The 16789-nt window shown below is 36.4% G+C and overlaps 1 protein-coding gene across 4 annotated transcripts; it reads right to left on the minus strand.

Moving 5' to 3' along the window:
• Positions 1-1842: 1842 nt before the first annotated feature.
• Positions 1843-9070, minus strand: LOC121315139 (shugoshin 1-like). 4 transcript variants are annotated; one of them, XM_041249091.1, is made up of 9 exons: positions 8770-9070; positions 8258-8410; positions 6061-6254; positions 5712-5785; positions 5151-5227; positions 4054-4956; positions 3430-3594; positions 2605-2788; positions 1843-2206 (listed from the first exon to the last, which is right to left on the minus strand). In XM_041249091.1, exons 2-9 carry the CDS (start codon positions 8403-8405, stop codon positions 2068-2070), a joined length of 1884 nt encoding a protein of 627 aa, XP_041105025.1. In that variant the 5' UTR covers positions 8406-8410; positions 8770-9070; the 3' UTR covers positions 1843-2067. The 4 variants fall into 4 exon arrangements, with proteins under 4 accessions (XP_041105025.1, XP_041105027.1, XP_041105026.1 ...); XM_041249093.1 differs by having other exon boundaries at positions 3430-3504; positions 8258-8415; XM_041249092.1 differs by having other exon boundaries at positions 2605-2785; positions 8258-8415.
• Positions 9071-16789: the final 7719 nt, after the last annotated feature.

Raw genomic sequence — 16789 nt, forward strand, 5'->3', positions numbered from 1 at the left:
ATATATATATATATATATATATATATATATATATATATACACACGATATATATACCGTTTTATATATATATACACACACAAATCCGTGCAAAAATAATCACTGGCACAAGATACGTTGTTTTTATTATTGTTATTATTTTATTTTATTTTTTTAAGTATTTTACTCAGGTCAATATTTCTATAAAACAGGACTTCAACTGAAATACCAATGCTAAAAAGATAAAGCCAGATTAAAACAAGGCCTACAAGGCTCTCTCTCTCTCTCTCTCTATATATATATATAAAATCCACATTTCTCAAATTTTCAGTGTTTGCAGAGATAGATTGGTCAATTAGTATCAGATGCTATTCTCATATCTAATATTTAAGGGATAACACAGAATACCCCACCCCCAAAATATATATTTTCACAAAAAATGTATTCCATGTAGGATGGGACCCCAAAAGGATAAAAACCTGCATTTATTTATTCTACAGTACTTATGCGAAACCTATAAATTAACAGTAGACAAGAGCATATTGTACATTTGTTGTATATAACTACTGTAGAACAAGATCAATGCACGCTTACTGATAAAACATTTTTCTAACGTAATTTAATCATATAGAAATTGATGAGCGTGTGATGTTATTTCAAGGGTTAGTATGTTAAAGTTGTGGAAGAGGTCTTCAATGTATTACAGTGTATGTTCCTGTCTGCCTATCCATATATATTATACAGACATTTGTCTTTATCAAAAGATGTGCAATAATTAGTAGTTTTGTGGTTTTGTAAAATGTTTGTATTTTTAAATAAAATATGGATTTTGTAACATGTGAAAAATATGAATATTTGATGACATTTATATATTTACTTTAGACATGTTTGCAGATTTTATAGTATGGTTTATTAGAATAAGCAAAACAATAAAATTCTTGTTTGACATTATTTATACATGGCATTTTTTTTCTTCTTTTTTACTCTTACTACTTTACACATTGAGAAAGGAGTCAATATTTAGCACAGTTTCAGTCAAATCTCTGAGTCTGTGCAGTAATAATCACAGTTCTGTTTTATACCCATCACTTTGATAACACTATGCATTACAGTGGGATGTTGTTTTATGCTACATGCTGTGAGAGTACAGGAAGGTTATGACTGTCACTTGGGGATTAAACAGAAAGGGTGCAAAAGGTATTGGGCACTGAAATGAGGTAAAATTTGAAACAGTTTCCCATTGTCCACTATGGCAAATAGTGAGCACACTGCTTCCCCAATATACAATGGTAAACCAAGACAGGACCCATATGGGCTACCGAGCCTACATATCAATGAGATGGACTTCTGGAGCTCATAATTTAAACATTTTAACTCAACACACAACTACATAACATCAGGATCTTGTTCTCTGCAGTGCAGCTATAGCAGGACACATGGACCACTTCACTACAGCCAACCAAATACACAAACCAATCACAATTTTACCTTTGTCAGTTACCTTTGTCTAACCCCAATAGTCAATTATAAATTGTACTACAACCTCACTCCCAATCCATTATTTCCGTTTTAGACTTAACGGAAAGACCCAATTCAAAAACAGAAAACATTTAACAATTGACTGACATATGAAAACAGGACACCTCTACTAAACTTACAAGGGTAAGGTCATCATTACAGAATACACTGCTTGAACAGGTTTAAAATGTTATTATAGAACAAACAAAACTGCGGTTTATATTTACCAACACTTGTCACAAAAAAAGATCAATAATGTTTATCTACAGAAATGGCAACACACAAATATAAGCATATTTAAAGATTTGTTTTAATAAAGTTTATTTTACAGCTCCGAAACTGGGGGGGGGGGGGGGGGGGGGGTGGCGTAATATTGCCAAATTGAACCTATAAAATGATTCTCCAAAACAATAAGCCAATATGCTAACATTCCCTTATGCCAATTAATTAATACAGCCTGTTATGAGGACAATGTGATGTACTGGCCAGAGTATAACTGTACTTAATTATGTACAGAATAAAAAGCAATTGTGAAATACAGTAGCTAAAAAAAAAAAAATTTAAAATAAACATTAAGGACGGCAGCCAACAAATGATTCGTTGTATTTCACAAACTTCTCCCGTTTAATGGATTTCCTCTTACATTCTTGTTTGAAGACTGGTGAATGTAAAAATTCAGTATCAGTGAACTTGTCCCCTCTGCGCAGTTTCCTAGAAAACAAAAGAAATATATTTCAAGTTAGGATTAGTAAGGGGGTCCTGTCAGACTTTCAATGTAGGCACTTTAATTAATTTCCATTCAAGTGAAGCATGAAACTCCTAAGCCCTAATTGAAAAAATTACCAAGACATCTGGTTGCAACATTTAAAATCAACATCTGACTTCCTTGCTCTCGGTAATGTTTCCCTTTTTACCAATACCAGCATTGAACACCTCACCCAGTCAGGCACAATATAAAATCCAGCTGGTTGTTAAAGAATAGATTAAGAACTAAAGTAGGCTCAAAACAACATGGTGTGTTCTTTAAAACAAACCACTAAAATAAAAAGCCCCTGATCTTGTTGATGCCATTTAATCCTTGGATGGTAAACTCTTCTGAAGATACTTACGCATTTAGAGTGGGTTCCTTGTAGGACACAGCAAGAGTGCATCTGCGCTTCCGAACAGGTGTTGCAGGCTTCGCAGTTTTGCTGTTTAGGAGAGTGCTGGGTGACTTAAATTCCTTCTCACGGGATGCAGAGGAAATATTTGTGACATCACAAAGGCTGGTTGGTAGACAAAGGACCTCACCTGCTGAAGAGACGTTAATTGGAAAACAACATGGAATGTTCCATCCAAGTGCAGATACTTCAGTGTAAGCTTACAGTAGGATCTGTTCTCAATCTGAAACCTTATGAGAATGCAGAATGAGTAAAGTGTGGCAGCTTCAGTGTTACAATGTCAGTTCTCATCTATTATGACTGGCTCCTCACTCAAGTCTGACTGGATCAGTCAGCTAAGTGCAGTCCTTTGTGTTTATAAAACTAGTAGCATGTCACAGATAAAGATTTTAATTCACACCACACTTCTGTGCAGGAGAACTGTGTTCTCAAGCCATTTGTTTTTATACTATGAAAAGCAAAATATGCAGCGTGCTGCTGCTCATTGGCAAGACATCATGGTGCTCTCTAGTGTGCCGTATTACAGCGCCCCTATGTACAGCAAGCACATTGATTTCCATCACATGAGAAGGCAAGATGCCGGGATCATGAGAAATGTGATAATCATATGCAACATGTAAACTTTGTAATTAATCCATCATCCTGGGTATACCAAAAGGACCCCACACAATTAAATATTTAAGTAAAACACTGTTTTTTAAATGTAAAATATTCAGCTTTTTATAAGTTACCATTTTCCAAATGTATACACTCTACAAATAGAATAATTCTTACCTGGATATTCTTCAGTCTCGCCACTAAACACAGTTCCATATAAAGGTTTCTCTGATTTGTGGGCTACTTCCATATCTGCTGGTAGAGGTGAAAAGTTCATATGATGGCAGTGATCAGCTCTCATTTTGGGAGCTTGGGTTGCTGTAACCTTTAGCTTTGTATGTCCTTAATCGGTTATAAAAAGACATGGAAAAGGGGTTCAGTGGTTTCAGTCTCTTGACATTACAAGATTTTTCTGTCTTGAGGTAAGAGCAATATAATAATAATAATAATAATAATAATAATAATAATAATAATAATAATAATAATAATAATTTAATGTGACGTTTTTTCTAGAAATGCAGTGTTATGCATGCAGGTTCTAAAACAAAATATGATCATATAAAAAAAATGTTTTTTTTTTTTTTTTTTATTAATAAATAGTTGCAGAAGCATAAACATTGAACTGTCCAATACCTGAAACTGCAGCAGCTTTTGTAGTTTTTTTCTTTTTTAATAAAACAAGGTATTATAGGGCAACATTACCACAACAATAATGCAGTTTTATAAACTATATTATATGAATCTTGAGATCATTTTCCTGTGCTTTTGACATTTCACGAAGAGACCAACACAAAAACATACCGACAGCAGACATTATTTCATTTGACCCAGCATCTACGTTTTCTTTTCCAGACCTCTGCCAGGACTGCACAATAGAGCTCCTTTTGGACCTGGGTCTTCTGGGAGGAATTTCTGCTTTCTCTGTGAGGTGGCTTGGATCTTGCCTGTTCTTCCTTCCCTTTCTGCTGCCAGGTTCGTAGACGCTGCAGTCTAAATCCTCCGAGGAACTGCTCTCAGAGTCACTCCTCTCTTCAGAAGCCCAGCCAGGGTCAGCCTCACTCACCACAGTATCTTCCTCCTTAGGCTTGTTACTGGGCCGGAAAGGTGTTGTGTGAATGACCTCCTCACAATTGAAGTCATAGGCATCATTTGATCCAATTGATACATTTATTTGGTCATTGGGCAGATTCTTCGGTTTAGTTTGAGTTCTGTCTCTGCTTTTAGACCTGGCTCTGGGTTGTTTAGTATCCCAAGGCTTTTTCAAAGGAACTCTGTCAGCTTGGTCTTTTCTGCCTCTTCCAGTCTTGGTCCCAGTATCCTGTTTTTTCTTAAATACAGAGACTTTGCCTTGAGGCTCAGGTGTTGAATGTTTGGCATCACGTGGCTCAATGGATAACAGTTCCAGATCAAAGTCTTCCTGTAACGATGTCTCCTTGGCTTTATTCTCTCTTTCTGGAGTTCCCGTTTCATGGTTAACATCAACTTTTTCTTCTACATCGGCTCCTGAGGTTTTTCCTTCACAGGCCTTTCCACTTACAGGAGCACCTTCATGAAGTGTCTCGTCTACACTCTCTCTAAATGCAGACACATCTCTTTGACAGTCAAGTCCTCGTCGCCTGGATGTCACATTTCTCATCAATAACGCACCCTTTACACGCCTATGGACATCACTGTGATCATCAGAATGAACATCATTGGATATTTCTGAAAAATAAAATAAAAACACATATTTATCTAAATTTCATTAGATCAACACTCACAAAATATTACTGGTCATCAAGTGAGGAAATAAGAAGTTTCAGCCATATTGTTTGTATAAAATAGTTTTGAACAAAAATATAGTTCCAACAATAATTACTATTTCTAAAAAGTTTACCTATACTGTAAATATATTATACCTCTATTTGCAGGACAAGGACTTTGTGATCCATCTGTGGGACTTCTTGGATTAGTGGAATCAGTTACAGGAACCCACCTGGGAAGACACCATAAAAAGTCAGATTCACCACATTGTTACAAGCATGTGGATTTCACTATCATTTAAAAAACAAACTAACAAACAAACAAAAAAAAACATTTGTTTAAAATTATAAATCATCTGAACTTCTGCAGGTACCTACACAAATTATAACACGTGTTAGGTAGTCTTACGTTTGCTTTATGGTATAGTTAAACATCTTTTGTATTCTAGATGTTTCATCAGCAAGCCAAAGCTATCGATCAATACGCACCAAGTATTTTTACAAAGACTAGCCAACAGCAGATCTAATGAAATACTTTCTTAAAATGGCCAAAGACTTTCTTATTAAAAGTATATTAGATTTACTGATTTCCTGTCTTGTGTGAAGTTCTTTTGTTATATTAAAAGGTTGGCCGAAACTTAACGTTTGGTTTCGTCACAAAAACGTATTTCATTCACTGCAAAGTACAATTTATTTATTTTTTTTTCACAAACTCACCTAAGCAGAGGATTTGACGAAGGAGAACTGTGCAAATCGCTGTCAGTTTGGGTTGTGTCAGGTTTAGGGCCGCACTAAAACAGTCAAAGGGCTATTTGTATTATTTACTGAATGCTTTTCTTTCAGAACAGTCCCACATCAAGACTTGAATACAATGCTTTTTTTTTTTTATATCATAACCCAAAAGGAAGAAAATCACACAGCATTTACTATCATTAGGATCTGACAAAACATTTATTCACAGACGACTCGTATACTTGTAATATTTTTTCGTAAAAAAACAAAAATCAATTAGTTTTAACTGCTTTACATTAAGGTTACAAAAATGTAGAAGATGTGCGTATAATACCTGTACACTGTCCCGAGCTTCTTGTGCTCTGAGTTTTCTTTTCAACATCAATATGTGAAACATCATAGCCTGCTGCTCCTTCCTCATATGCAAGATAAGCTCTTGAGCTTGTCTTACTGTTTCTTTCTCTGCTTGCACCGCCAACGCCAATGCCTTATTGTTAGCCTGAACTTTCAGCATGAATGAAGAAGTATCTGGGGGAGAAGTGTTTTAATGTAAAGGGTAGTTCATTTGACATTTACTCGTCAACTGATGTTCTACAGCCATATATAACTGACCAAAAAAAAAAAAAAAAAAGCATGAGTATGGATTAAACCATACAGTGGCAGATAAAACTATTGCACCATACAATTATTATACCATAATTCAAGGTAACAGATTAAACATTTAGTAAACTTTAACCACTTTTTGATAAAACAGAAAGCAAAATACACAATTTCTAGTAATTTAACAAAATAGGCCTAATCTTTATGTTTGTGTGTGTATATATATATATATATATATATATATATATATATAATATATATTATATATATTATATATATATTAAAATGTAAGTATTCTTTCATAAGAAAAGTATTGCCCCCCTTAAATTTACTATTGTGTGTGTCCTCCTTTTGCTTTGATTACAGCTTTCAGATGTTTATGATAATTCTTAACCAGTGTGTTACATCTTATTCTTATTACATCTATCTGGGCCCATTCTGCCTTGCATATTGTGCTTCAGCTCAGACATATTGGGTACACAGTGCCTGGCTACAGCTTTTTTCAGATCAGTCCAAATCATTTAGAATGGTTTGAGATCCAACGATTGCAAAAGTGATTCCAGAACTTTTATCTTTGTTTTCTTCAAGAATTCCAGAGTTGACTAAGCTGTATGCTTTGGGTTGTTGTCATGTTGGAAGATAAACTGTCTGCCAATCAGATGGTATCATTTTACTATGTAGAATGTTTTGATATCTGGCTGCATTTGTTCCATCTTCAATCACAGGAATGTCTCTAGACCCTGAAATGCTAAAACGCCCCCAAATCATGCTCAAACCACCCCCATGTTTAACTGTAGGCCCAAGGTTTTCACTTTTTTTCTCTAAACATACTGTGGTCCACTTTAAGTGAAATTTTTATTTTAGTCTTATTGGACCAAAAGATTTTGTTATAAAACACTTTAGGTTCCTGTTGTTAATTCTTGGCAAATTTTAAAACGGCTTGTTTTATGAAGCGAGCTACATATATACAGAACTTCTGTGTTCAGATGTCTTTGTACAGTTCTTTTGTGCATTATTATACCTGATGCCTCAAAATCTTTTTCTTTTCTTTCCTTGGCTGTTAATCTCCTATCTGCTGTACTGGTAATTTCCTTTGGGCTTCCACTTCCAAGCGTTTCAGTTGAATGTGTTCTGTGTTACTTCTTGATTATTGCTCCGATTGTGGATTTTGGAATTCCATGTTTCTTTGCTTCTGCTCTGTAGCTATCTCCTTTGTTGCAGTTTAGTTTGCTGAGTGCTTTTCTGAAACGTGAATCCAACTCCTTTGTCTTGACCATCATCTGCTTTGTTTCTAAAATGTTCTTCTCCAACAGATGTTTGAAATTATGACTTCTTTCTGGCTATTGTAATTCAGCTTAGTTACCGTGTAATGTCTTTCAATCAATCAATATATATTTTTTATTAGTTCTACAGCATTACTTTTTTCACACATAATTCAAAAGGTGCCAATACTTGTTATGAACAAATACTTGAAGTTACTTAAGTGCATTTATAAAATAAATAAATACAAAAATACATATTGTTTGTTAAACTACCAGAAATTGTATACTTTGGTCTTTGTCATATTAATTATAAGTAGTTTGCTAATGTTCAGTAAACGATTGTACTGAACATGTTTTTTTTATTCTCATATATTAAGTGCATAGTGCCAATACTCTTGTCTGCTACTGTAAATAATGTATCCAAGACCTGACAGTACCAGACACCAGTCATTTAAAACCATCAGGAAATTGAATGCCATTGAAACACTGCCTTTTTAAATGTCGTGAAATCATGCACCATTAGATCGGCGTTTTAAAACGTTCTTCTGCTGACGACTACTTAAACAAATATATTTAAAAACTTAAACAGCTGACAACAGCACTATTCAATTGTCATCAGACAATCATAAAAAAACGAAATGACTATAGCAGTACAGAAAGATATCTTACTTATGACCTGGGTTTTAATCGTGCATGTTACAGTTTTTTTCCCCGTGGTAGTGCTGGCCAGTCGCTTGTTTCTTTTCTCCTTCATCTTCTCCTTGATGTCCGCCAGGCTCTCCTGGAAGGACTTCTTCTCCACCCTCTCTCGGACCATGGCTGCTTTACTTTACAGGCATTCAGTTAAAAAAATATCAAATGGTTTCATGACGAAACACGACTACAGTTTATTTGAAACAGCACACTAAACATTACAAAAATAAATGCTACTTTATTACACACGCTGTTAAACCCGATCACGCTGACTCGAGCAAAGAGTTTTAGCTCACTGTACCGATGATAAAAATTAAAAAACGTAAACGGTACAGACAATGCATATAATTCCTTAAATCCTTGCAACTATGCCCTCTAGAAATAGATTAACACAACTCAGAAGAAAATTGAACATTGACTGATCGAAGCCCTTGACAAAAGATAGAACTGTTAAGTGGGGAAAAACAACCATTTGCATCCATTCCTACCTGTGAAAATACTATTATTCGTCTCGTTTGTGATCAAAAGATCTTAGTCAATCCTTTATTGATAATCCTCGCTGTATTTTTTATGTCCAGTAGCGTTTCAAAGAGAACAGTAGAGCAGAACTACATTTCGACACTGTTTTCAGGTTTACATTCGAATTCCGTGTTCTATACTATGATTGGCTTACAGAATGAGCATCTGACCATTCAACGGCGTGACTTATTCTTTCGTCAGCATCAACGCCACGCCCAACCATCTAGTGCAGTGGTAGCTGCGAAAAAGAAGTCGCGGTGCGCTGTGGGATACAGGAAGACTAGAGACTCGGGGCTAGTGCATGAAACAGCCTTGGCGAAATAAAGATGAAGTCAGTTATGCAGTTTTTATCTGAATTTACATTTCCTGTCACAGTTAAGGAATATGCTATTGTTTTTGATGCCATTCCCTGTGCTGTGAGAATATGTCTGTTCCCTCTGCTGTTGCATACTGGTATTGCATTTTTGCATGTGTTAACTTGGAAGACTCCTGGAAACTGTAATAAAAACTTATTGGCCAACAAGGTTAAGGAGATATAGGATTATCCATAAATGTTACCCAGTTAAATACAACCTAAAAAAAATGTAAAACCTGACATTGACCTTCACTGCTCTTTCTGCAATATTTACTCTGAAACTACGACTCATTTATTTTAGGACTGTAGTTACTCAAATATTTGGACTGACCTAGCCAACTATATACATCAAAAGATAAATAATAAAATTAAATTAAATTTGGGAGACATCTTATTCAGAATAACAAAATATGTTAAATCTTTCTGGTAAATCTCTTGATCTTGTTGGCCAAATTCCATATCCATAAATGGAAATTTACTCTCCAAAAACCTAATTTTTTCATGTTTTCAAAAGAAATGGAACAGTATGTCAGTATAATAAAAAAAAAATCTAATAACAAAAAAGCCGTTAACCTATAAAAGATGCAAAAGCTATAAAGTCTATATTGAGATTTGTCCATGACAATATTATATTACAACTGATGTCTACTGTATGGAACTATTTTGTCTCTATTTTTTTTAAAAATGTAAAAAATAAATAAATAAAAAATAAAAACAAAACTAAAACTATATATAAAATATCACCATTGCAGTTTCTAATAGTACCATCAACACCACCATTTTCTACCAAGAAACAGACTCTCATTCATACCTGAGATACGACCCTTCACATCCTAAATCTTGTGACTCCATTCCGTACTCCCAATTATTAAGACTGACATGCTTTTCTAGAGATGGTAGGGATTTTTTTTTAAACAAAACAAATTAAATGTGTATATTTTTCAGAAACTGTGGTTTTCCAGACATAACCATAAGATAAACTCAGTTAAGTGTATCTACTATAAACAGACAGGATTCTTTGTACAAAGCAAAACACAGAACACTAATAATCGTATCTCCCTAGTTCTTATCTATCATCCTGTGACCAAAATAAAAAAAAAACAAAAAAAAAAACACAACATATCATCCAAAGAAATGTTTTTTAACAGCAGCTTGTGTACGCATTGCTTTTTCCCGTCTAGGGGAATATAGTCTTGTAGACATCAGGTCCTGATAGGATATATATATATTATATATATATATATATATATATATATATCTATATATATATATATATATATATATATATATATATATATAGTTTTGTTTTGTTCAAGATACATTGTAAACTGTAGAAGACAATATAAGTACAGTATATAATGAGCAAATGCAATAGATTACAATTTTACAATAATTGAAGACATTGAGTGTTTTATTTTGTAGTTATGGAGTTGGTGATCCTTCATTGCATTGAGTCAGCTGAATCCACAGTTCCCGTTGCAACCAAAGAGGAGCTTTTCCTATAGACAGATGCAGAGAGCAGCAGTCCCTCAGGATGTTATGTCCTCATGGGGTGTCAGGCTGTGGAAAGGAAACTTGGGCGGGCAGTCCAAAATGAGTGCTGACCAGGGTCTGTGAAACACTAGATATGTGTGTCAGGCTGAATTGGGTTTATTCCCTTGTTCCATATTGAAACACTGGGTATGTGAATGGGGTATATTCCCTTGTTCCATATTGAAACACTAGTATGTGAAAGGGGTATATTCCCTTGTTCCATATTGAAACACTAGGTATGTGAAAGGGGTATATTCCCTTGTTCCATATTGAAACACTAGGTATGTGAAAGGGGTATATTCCCTTGTTCCATATTGAAACACTAGGTATGTGAAAGGGGTATATCCCCTTGTTCCATATTAAAACACTAGGTATGTGAAAGGGGTATACTCCCTTGTTCCATATTGAAACACTAGGTATGTGAATGGGGTATATTCCCTTGTTCCATATTGAAACACTAGGTATATGAATGGGGTATATTCCCTTGTTCTATATTGAAACACTAGGTATGTGAAAGGGGTATATTCCCTTGTTCCATATTGAAACACTAGGTATGTGAAAGGGGTATATTCCCTTATTCCATATTGAAACACTAGGTATGTGAAAGGGGTATATTCCCTTGCTCCATATTGAAACACTAGGTATGTGAAAGGGGTATATTCCCTTGTTCCATATTGAAACACTAGGTATGTGAAAGGGGTATATTCCCTTGTTCCATATTGAAACACTAGGTATGTGAAAGGGGTATATTCCCTTGTTCCATATTGAAACACTAGGTATGTGAAAGGGGTGTATTCCCTTGTTCCATATTGAAACACTAGGTATGTGAAAGGGGTGTATTCCCTTGTTCCATATTGAAACACTAGGTATGTGAAAGGGGTATATTCCCTTGTTCCATATTGAAACACTGAGTATGTGTGTCAGGCTGAAAGGAGTACATGCCCTTGTTTCATATTGCTTCCATCGCACTTCAGGTTACTGGTGTCCTCTTTTTAAACTAGCGACCCAAGAGCTTCTTCTCCAAACAGAACAATTGGATTTAACCCAGAAGATATATCAATCAATCAATCAAGCTTTATTTTATATAATGCCTTTCACAGTGGACCACAATCACAAAGCACTTTACAAGATGCAATGACAACAAGAAAAATCCCTGATACTTTAAATACAGAGAAATGCATAATACACAGTAAAAAAAAATTAATAAATAAAAAAAACTAATAAAAGAAAACAATGCATAATACATTAAATACAGTGGAAAGTGCATAATGCATGATAGTAGCAGCAACACAGCAGCTAATAGCAGAGATCAGGCTTAAAGAGCATGGAGAGCAAGAGAGAACAGGTGGGTTTTGAGAGGGTTCATTATATATATATATACACACACAGTTGTAGTCAAAAGTTTACATAATTAGGAACCAAGCAAGTAAATACCCTATCTCTATTATTAACTACAAATGAATTTTCAAAGAGCTCTCCCACCCTTTAATCGAGATACCTACTGTAATTGGACATTTCACTGTACCTATCATAGTTAAATCATTATAGCTAAGGAAGAATAATAGGTCAAAATGAGGAGCAGTCCCTCATACAAGATAGCTTGCAACACTACTGTGAAATCAGGGTACATTGAAAATGTAATGTGGGATTTAGCCAGCAGATGTCATTGGCATTCTGGCCAGCAGGTGGAGCCCTAATTCTAACACAGTATATTGCTACTATAAAAACCTACAGTTATTTTGTGTCAACCACCATCAGAGACTTGGTGATTTCAAGTACATTTTTACTGTGCATTTTATCCATTGAACACCATGCTTTTACTGGTGTAACAGACCATGGATAACCCATTAGGTATATAGGACTCTAGTGTTGACCTATATACCTAATGGGTTATCCATGGTCTGTTACACCAGTAAAAGCATGGTGTTCAATGGATAAAATGCACAGTAAAAATGTACTGAAGTGTGCAAACCATGTGCTAAACTAGAAACCCAGCCTTAGGCAAGCACTGTTTTGCAAATAAAAGGGTGGGAAGTAGAGTACACAGTGGAACAGCAACTTCCTGTTACAAAAGGGTTGGGCGTAGAAAGAAAATACCAGCAGTTAAAACTAGTTGGTGTGTGCTGCAGCAATCCAGTGTGTTTAGCCAGAAAGACACACATGCTGTAGAAAATACAGAACAATAGGAGAAGCGCTTCTCCAGATATCTGCAAGGATGCAGAGGATGCAAAGGATGTGTTTCGAGCATTGCACTGGAGCATAAGTTTAGTATATCTGTCCACTCATTACCAATAACCAGCACCACATAACACTTCATTGTCCAATGTTTTCAATAATGTCTAAATCACAGTTTAGTGTCCTTGGAAACCATATAGGGAGCCTTGTGAATTAAAGCCTTCTATTGGCCTGTCAACAGTAGTGCATTCATTAACTTGGAACACATTAACATCTTATTTACATGCAGCAAATTATAGCAAGGCATATGACACAGGTTTTAAAAAAGTGCTTTATGGGCTTGGTTTAAAAAGAAAAGCGACCTAATTGTGAATGTACTGTACACGCTTTTACATATTATATCCAGGAATATAGCATTGACTTTTGTTCATCTGAAACAGGGGGCCAAATAGAAATTTGACCAACCATGGCGTTTACAGACTCTCTGACTGTCCTATTCTAATTGTACTTTTCTAATAGGTTTCCATGGTGAATTTGAGGTTTGCTTCACAATAATTTTACTGCACTTTTACATACTCTCCTGCTAAGCTGTGCTTTCCTATTGCCAAAGGGACAGTATAGAATCATAGTGTGACAGCCCAACAGATGGCACTGCAGGAACCACATAGTTGTCTCACTTAATTAAACCTTTTTATTGGGGTTCAGCTCTTAAATAGTTGCAGATTTCAAGTTAGCTATAACATTTTATAAGTAACTTGACTCTACGACTGTTTAAGAGGTGAAAACAATTCAAAAGGTATAATTAAGCAAATTCTCACTTCTGTTAAGGATCTAGTTAAGTAATTGAGAGCTCAGTTGGAATGAAAACCAGCAGACACAAGGGGTTCCCAGGACTGAGGCTGAAAATCACTGCTCTATCAACTCTAATAGAAGCACTGGCCTTGATTCATTCCATTCACTAGCAAAGTGACAATGGTTTCACATGAGCATCACAAAACTGTCTCCCCGTGGTCCCAGCAATGAACCAGCCTTTAAGGGTAAACATGACGGGCTTTATGAGGTCCCGAGAAGCAGAATTCTGGGCCAAACATTTCTTATTATCAGGGAAGAAATAGAGAGATGTCTGCAGAATATTACCTCAGTCTTATCCTTATACTGTACTGTCAGATGCTATAATATGTTCCTGTATTTAGGGGACCTGTAGCTTTGTGATATTAATTTCATGGGTTTACTTTTTTACTATGGGCAAACTTCACTGTATTTTATTGCAATGCGTGACATGGCTCAGCAAACAGAAGGGTTACACCATGCACTTTCCTGTTAAAAGCCACTTTTGTTTGCTCACTGCCTGAGGTTGAAGTCCAACTTGCACCCATTAATTCAGACAGAACAGGATAATAAAACAATGAATTTATCACCACACAGCCAGGCTCATTAATGGAAAAAGATTGGCCAGTCTGTTAATATTTAGTAACTAACAACCTTAAGCAAATACGGAAAGCTACTTCAGTGAAGAGACCGCTTTGAAAAACCATCATAAAGAATTAGTACGTTTACTGATGTCCTCAACAATTTCCACTGTGCTCATGGTTAATTAATATAGCTCTTTTTACAGGGTCAGGCAATTCATGCAGCATCCGAGTAAATCATTCTGAAATACTGCATCGCCACAAAATATAGCAACTTGTGGTATAAGAAATTAATGCATTGTCAGGCATTGCAACACCACAGAAGCAGTGATGAGCTGGTGACCAGAAAGAGTTGGAATTGGAAGAAGAACACATTTGCAATTCTCTTAATGGATACTAAGATGATATTTAAAACCTCAATGCCTCAACTAGCATTGCATTCTCTAGAACCACTGAAAACTACCACTGACATGGTTCACAGCATTTAGGGGGGGGGGGGGGGGGGGGGAGTTTGCAATGGCAAAGTAAACCATTTGTAAAACCTTTGCAAGAACATGTGCTTACACAATGTTTACTAATGAAATATATGGGGGGAGGGTCTAATTGTTTTTAAAAGGTTTAAAGAGTAAGTAGCCGGGTTCTGAAAAAAACAGCGTTACACGTCCTCACGTGCTGCTACAACTGCTTAAATAACTTAGCTGTCATTATTCTTTTCAGTGCTAACATCCTGACAACTTTTTACACATATCTTTAAAGTCTGTTTCAGAGCTCTTTTCAAAATAGCCTGTGGGACATATTCCCTGAATATGATAATAATACGTGAACCTGTATTAGAAATGTAACTGGATTCATTAATGAAACTTTGTGTCTAGAGAAACAGGGCAAACTGCTGTGTCTTGAGAAAGGGGCCTTTTTCTTGCAGACATACTGAACTATGTGACCTACTGATTAGGTGACCGGCGCCTGGATTGGGTTAGGCTGAGTGGACAGTTGAATTATGGACAGATAATTCACACGTGCAACAATAATTGTCTTGATGCAAGGAAGACATAAACTAGTGATGTCTCAGTGGAAAAGGACATTAAAACATCAAAGGACTGGGAGTTTAAACGGGCAGGATATACAAATGATTTAATGTAAGTAGCTACTCAACAGAGTGGAAAAGACTATAAATGTCATTACAAAATATTTTTCACTCTATATCTAATGGTAAACAAGGTGCTGTCACTCTGCTAAGCAAAGCTGCAACTCTGGGACTGACTAAAATGGAACCAAGACAGGGAACTGAAAACAGACCCAAGACAAGGAAGCAAGCTGCAAGCGAGTCAACAACCACAAGCAACGAGACTGAAGCCAGGCTGGAGGACTGCAGTAAAACTTATAGAGACTGCTATCAGACAAACCAAAAGAAAGTATCCAAAGTATCCAAGTATCCAAAAGAAACTGTGCCCTGCTACCTGTGTAGCTAAAAGATTCAGTAAAGAGGATAGAGTGGATGAGCATTGTTGTGGATCTTATACCGAGGACTGAAGACTTTGTTGCAGCTGTTTGTTCATTCTATCGAGAATTGAAAGCTTTCTTGCCTAGTTTGATCCAATGTAGGACTGAAGACTTTGTTGCTGAGAGGAGAGCCTATTGTACTAGACACTTCAAGAGATTGAGTTTCCAAACCAGTGGACCAAAGGTCTAAGCTTCAAGGAACCATTGAGTATAATTCCAGTTGCATTTCCATTTCATGGAATTAAATTAATTAATTGTAGCACATTCACATAGAATTTAACTGTTTATTTATTTTGCAAACCAAGCCTTGCCCAGGACAACTGGAAGCTGCTAGAGACTGGAAAATGCTGGTTTTCCACCTGAGATTGCCACCAGTAACCTTCAACCAGACATTGTCTTGTGGTCTGGATCAGCACGCCTTGTTCATCTGGTAGAGTTAACAGTGCCATGGGATGGTGCTGTAGATGAGGTGTATGAAAGGAAGAAACTTCAGTATGCTAGCTGCTGAAGCTGAACAGCGAGGATGGACAGTCCTGGTTTACACAGTATAGGTTTCTCAGTGGTCAAGAGTTGAGTCACACAGTGAAGAACTTATCTGAAACAGCAGAAAACAGCAGCAACTGGCTATGGTTGAGACAGAAAGATTCTGGTTGAGGATCTCACGCACAATAGAAAGAAAGCAATGCTGAAGTACTAGTAAGTAAGCTGGGCTGAGTTGAGTGGGGGATGGAGGGGGTGATTATGAGACGCCAGAATCACCGTCAAGCCCTCTTGAGGTGTCATGGGCTAGTCGACAAAACACCGAGGATGGAAGGTGCCCACTTGAAGACCCCAGAGATGTACCCTACTTAGCTCAATCCAGACGGTTGTCATGCTGATGCGCTAGGGAGACCACACTGTGGTTGATCCCTGGAGCCAGCATCGCAGCCGTTGTGTGTGCTGATGTGCTGGGGAGGCAAAATAAGCTGATCCCTGTAGCCAGCATTACACTTCTGTCATCAACCTCAGGCAGAAGGA

The sequence above is a fragment of the Polyodon spathula genome, chromosome 4 (assembly GCF_017654505.1).
Source record: "Polyodon spathula isolate WHYD16114869_AA chromosome 4, ASM1765450v1, whole genome shotgun sequence".
Taxonomy (NCBI): domain Eukaryota; kingdom Metazoa; phylum Chordata; class Actinopteri; order Acipenseriformes; family Polyodontidae; genus Polyodon; species Polyodon spathula.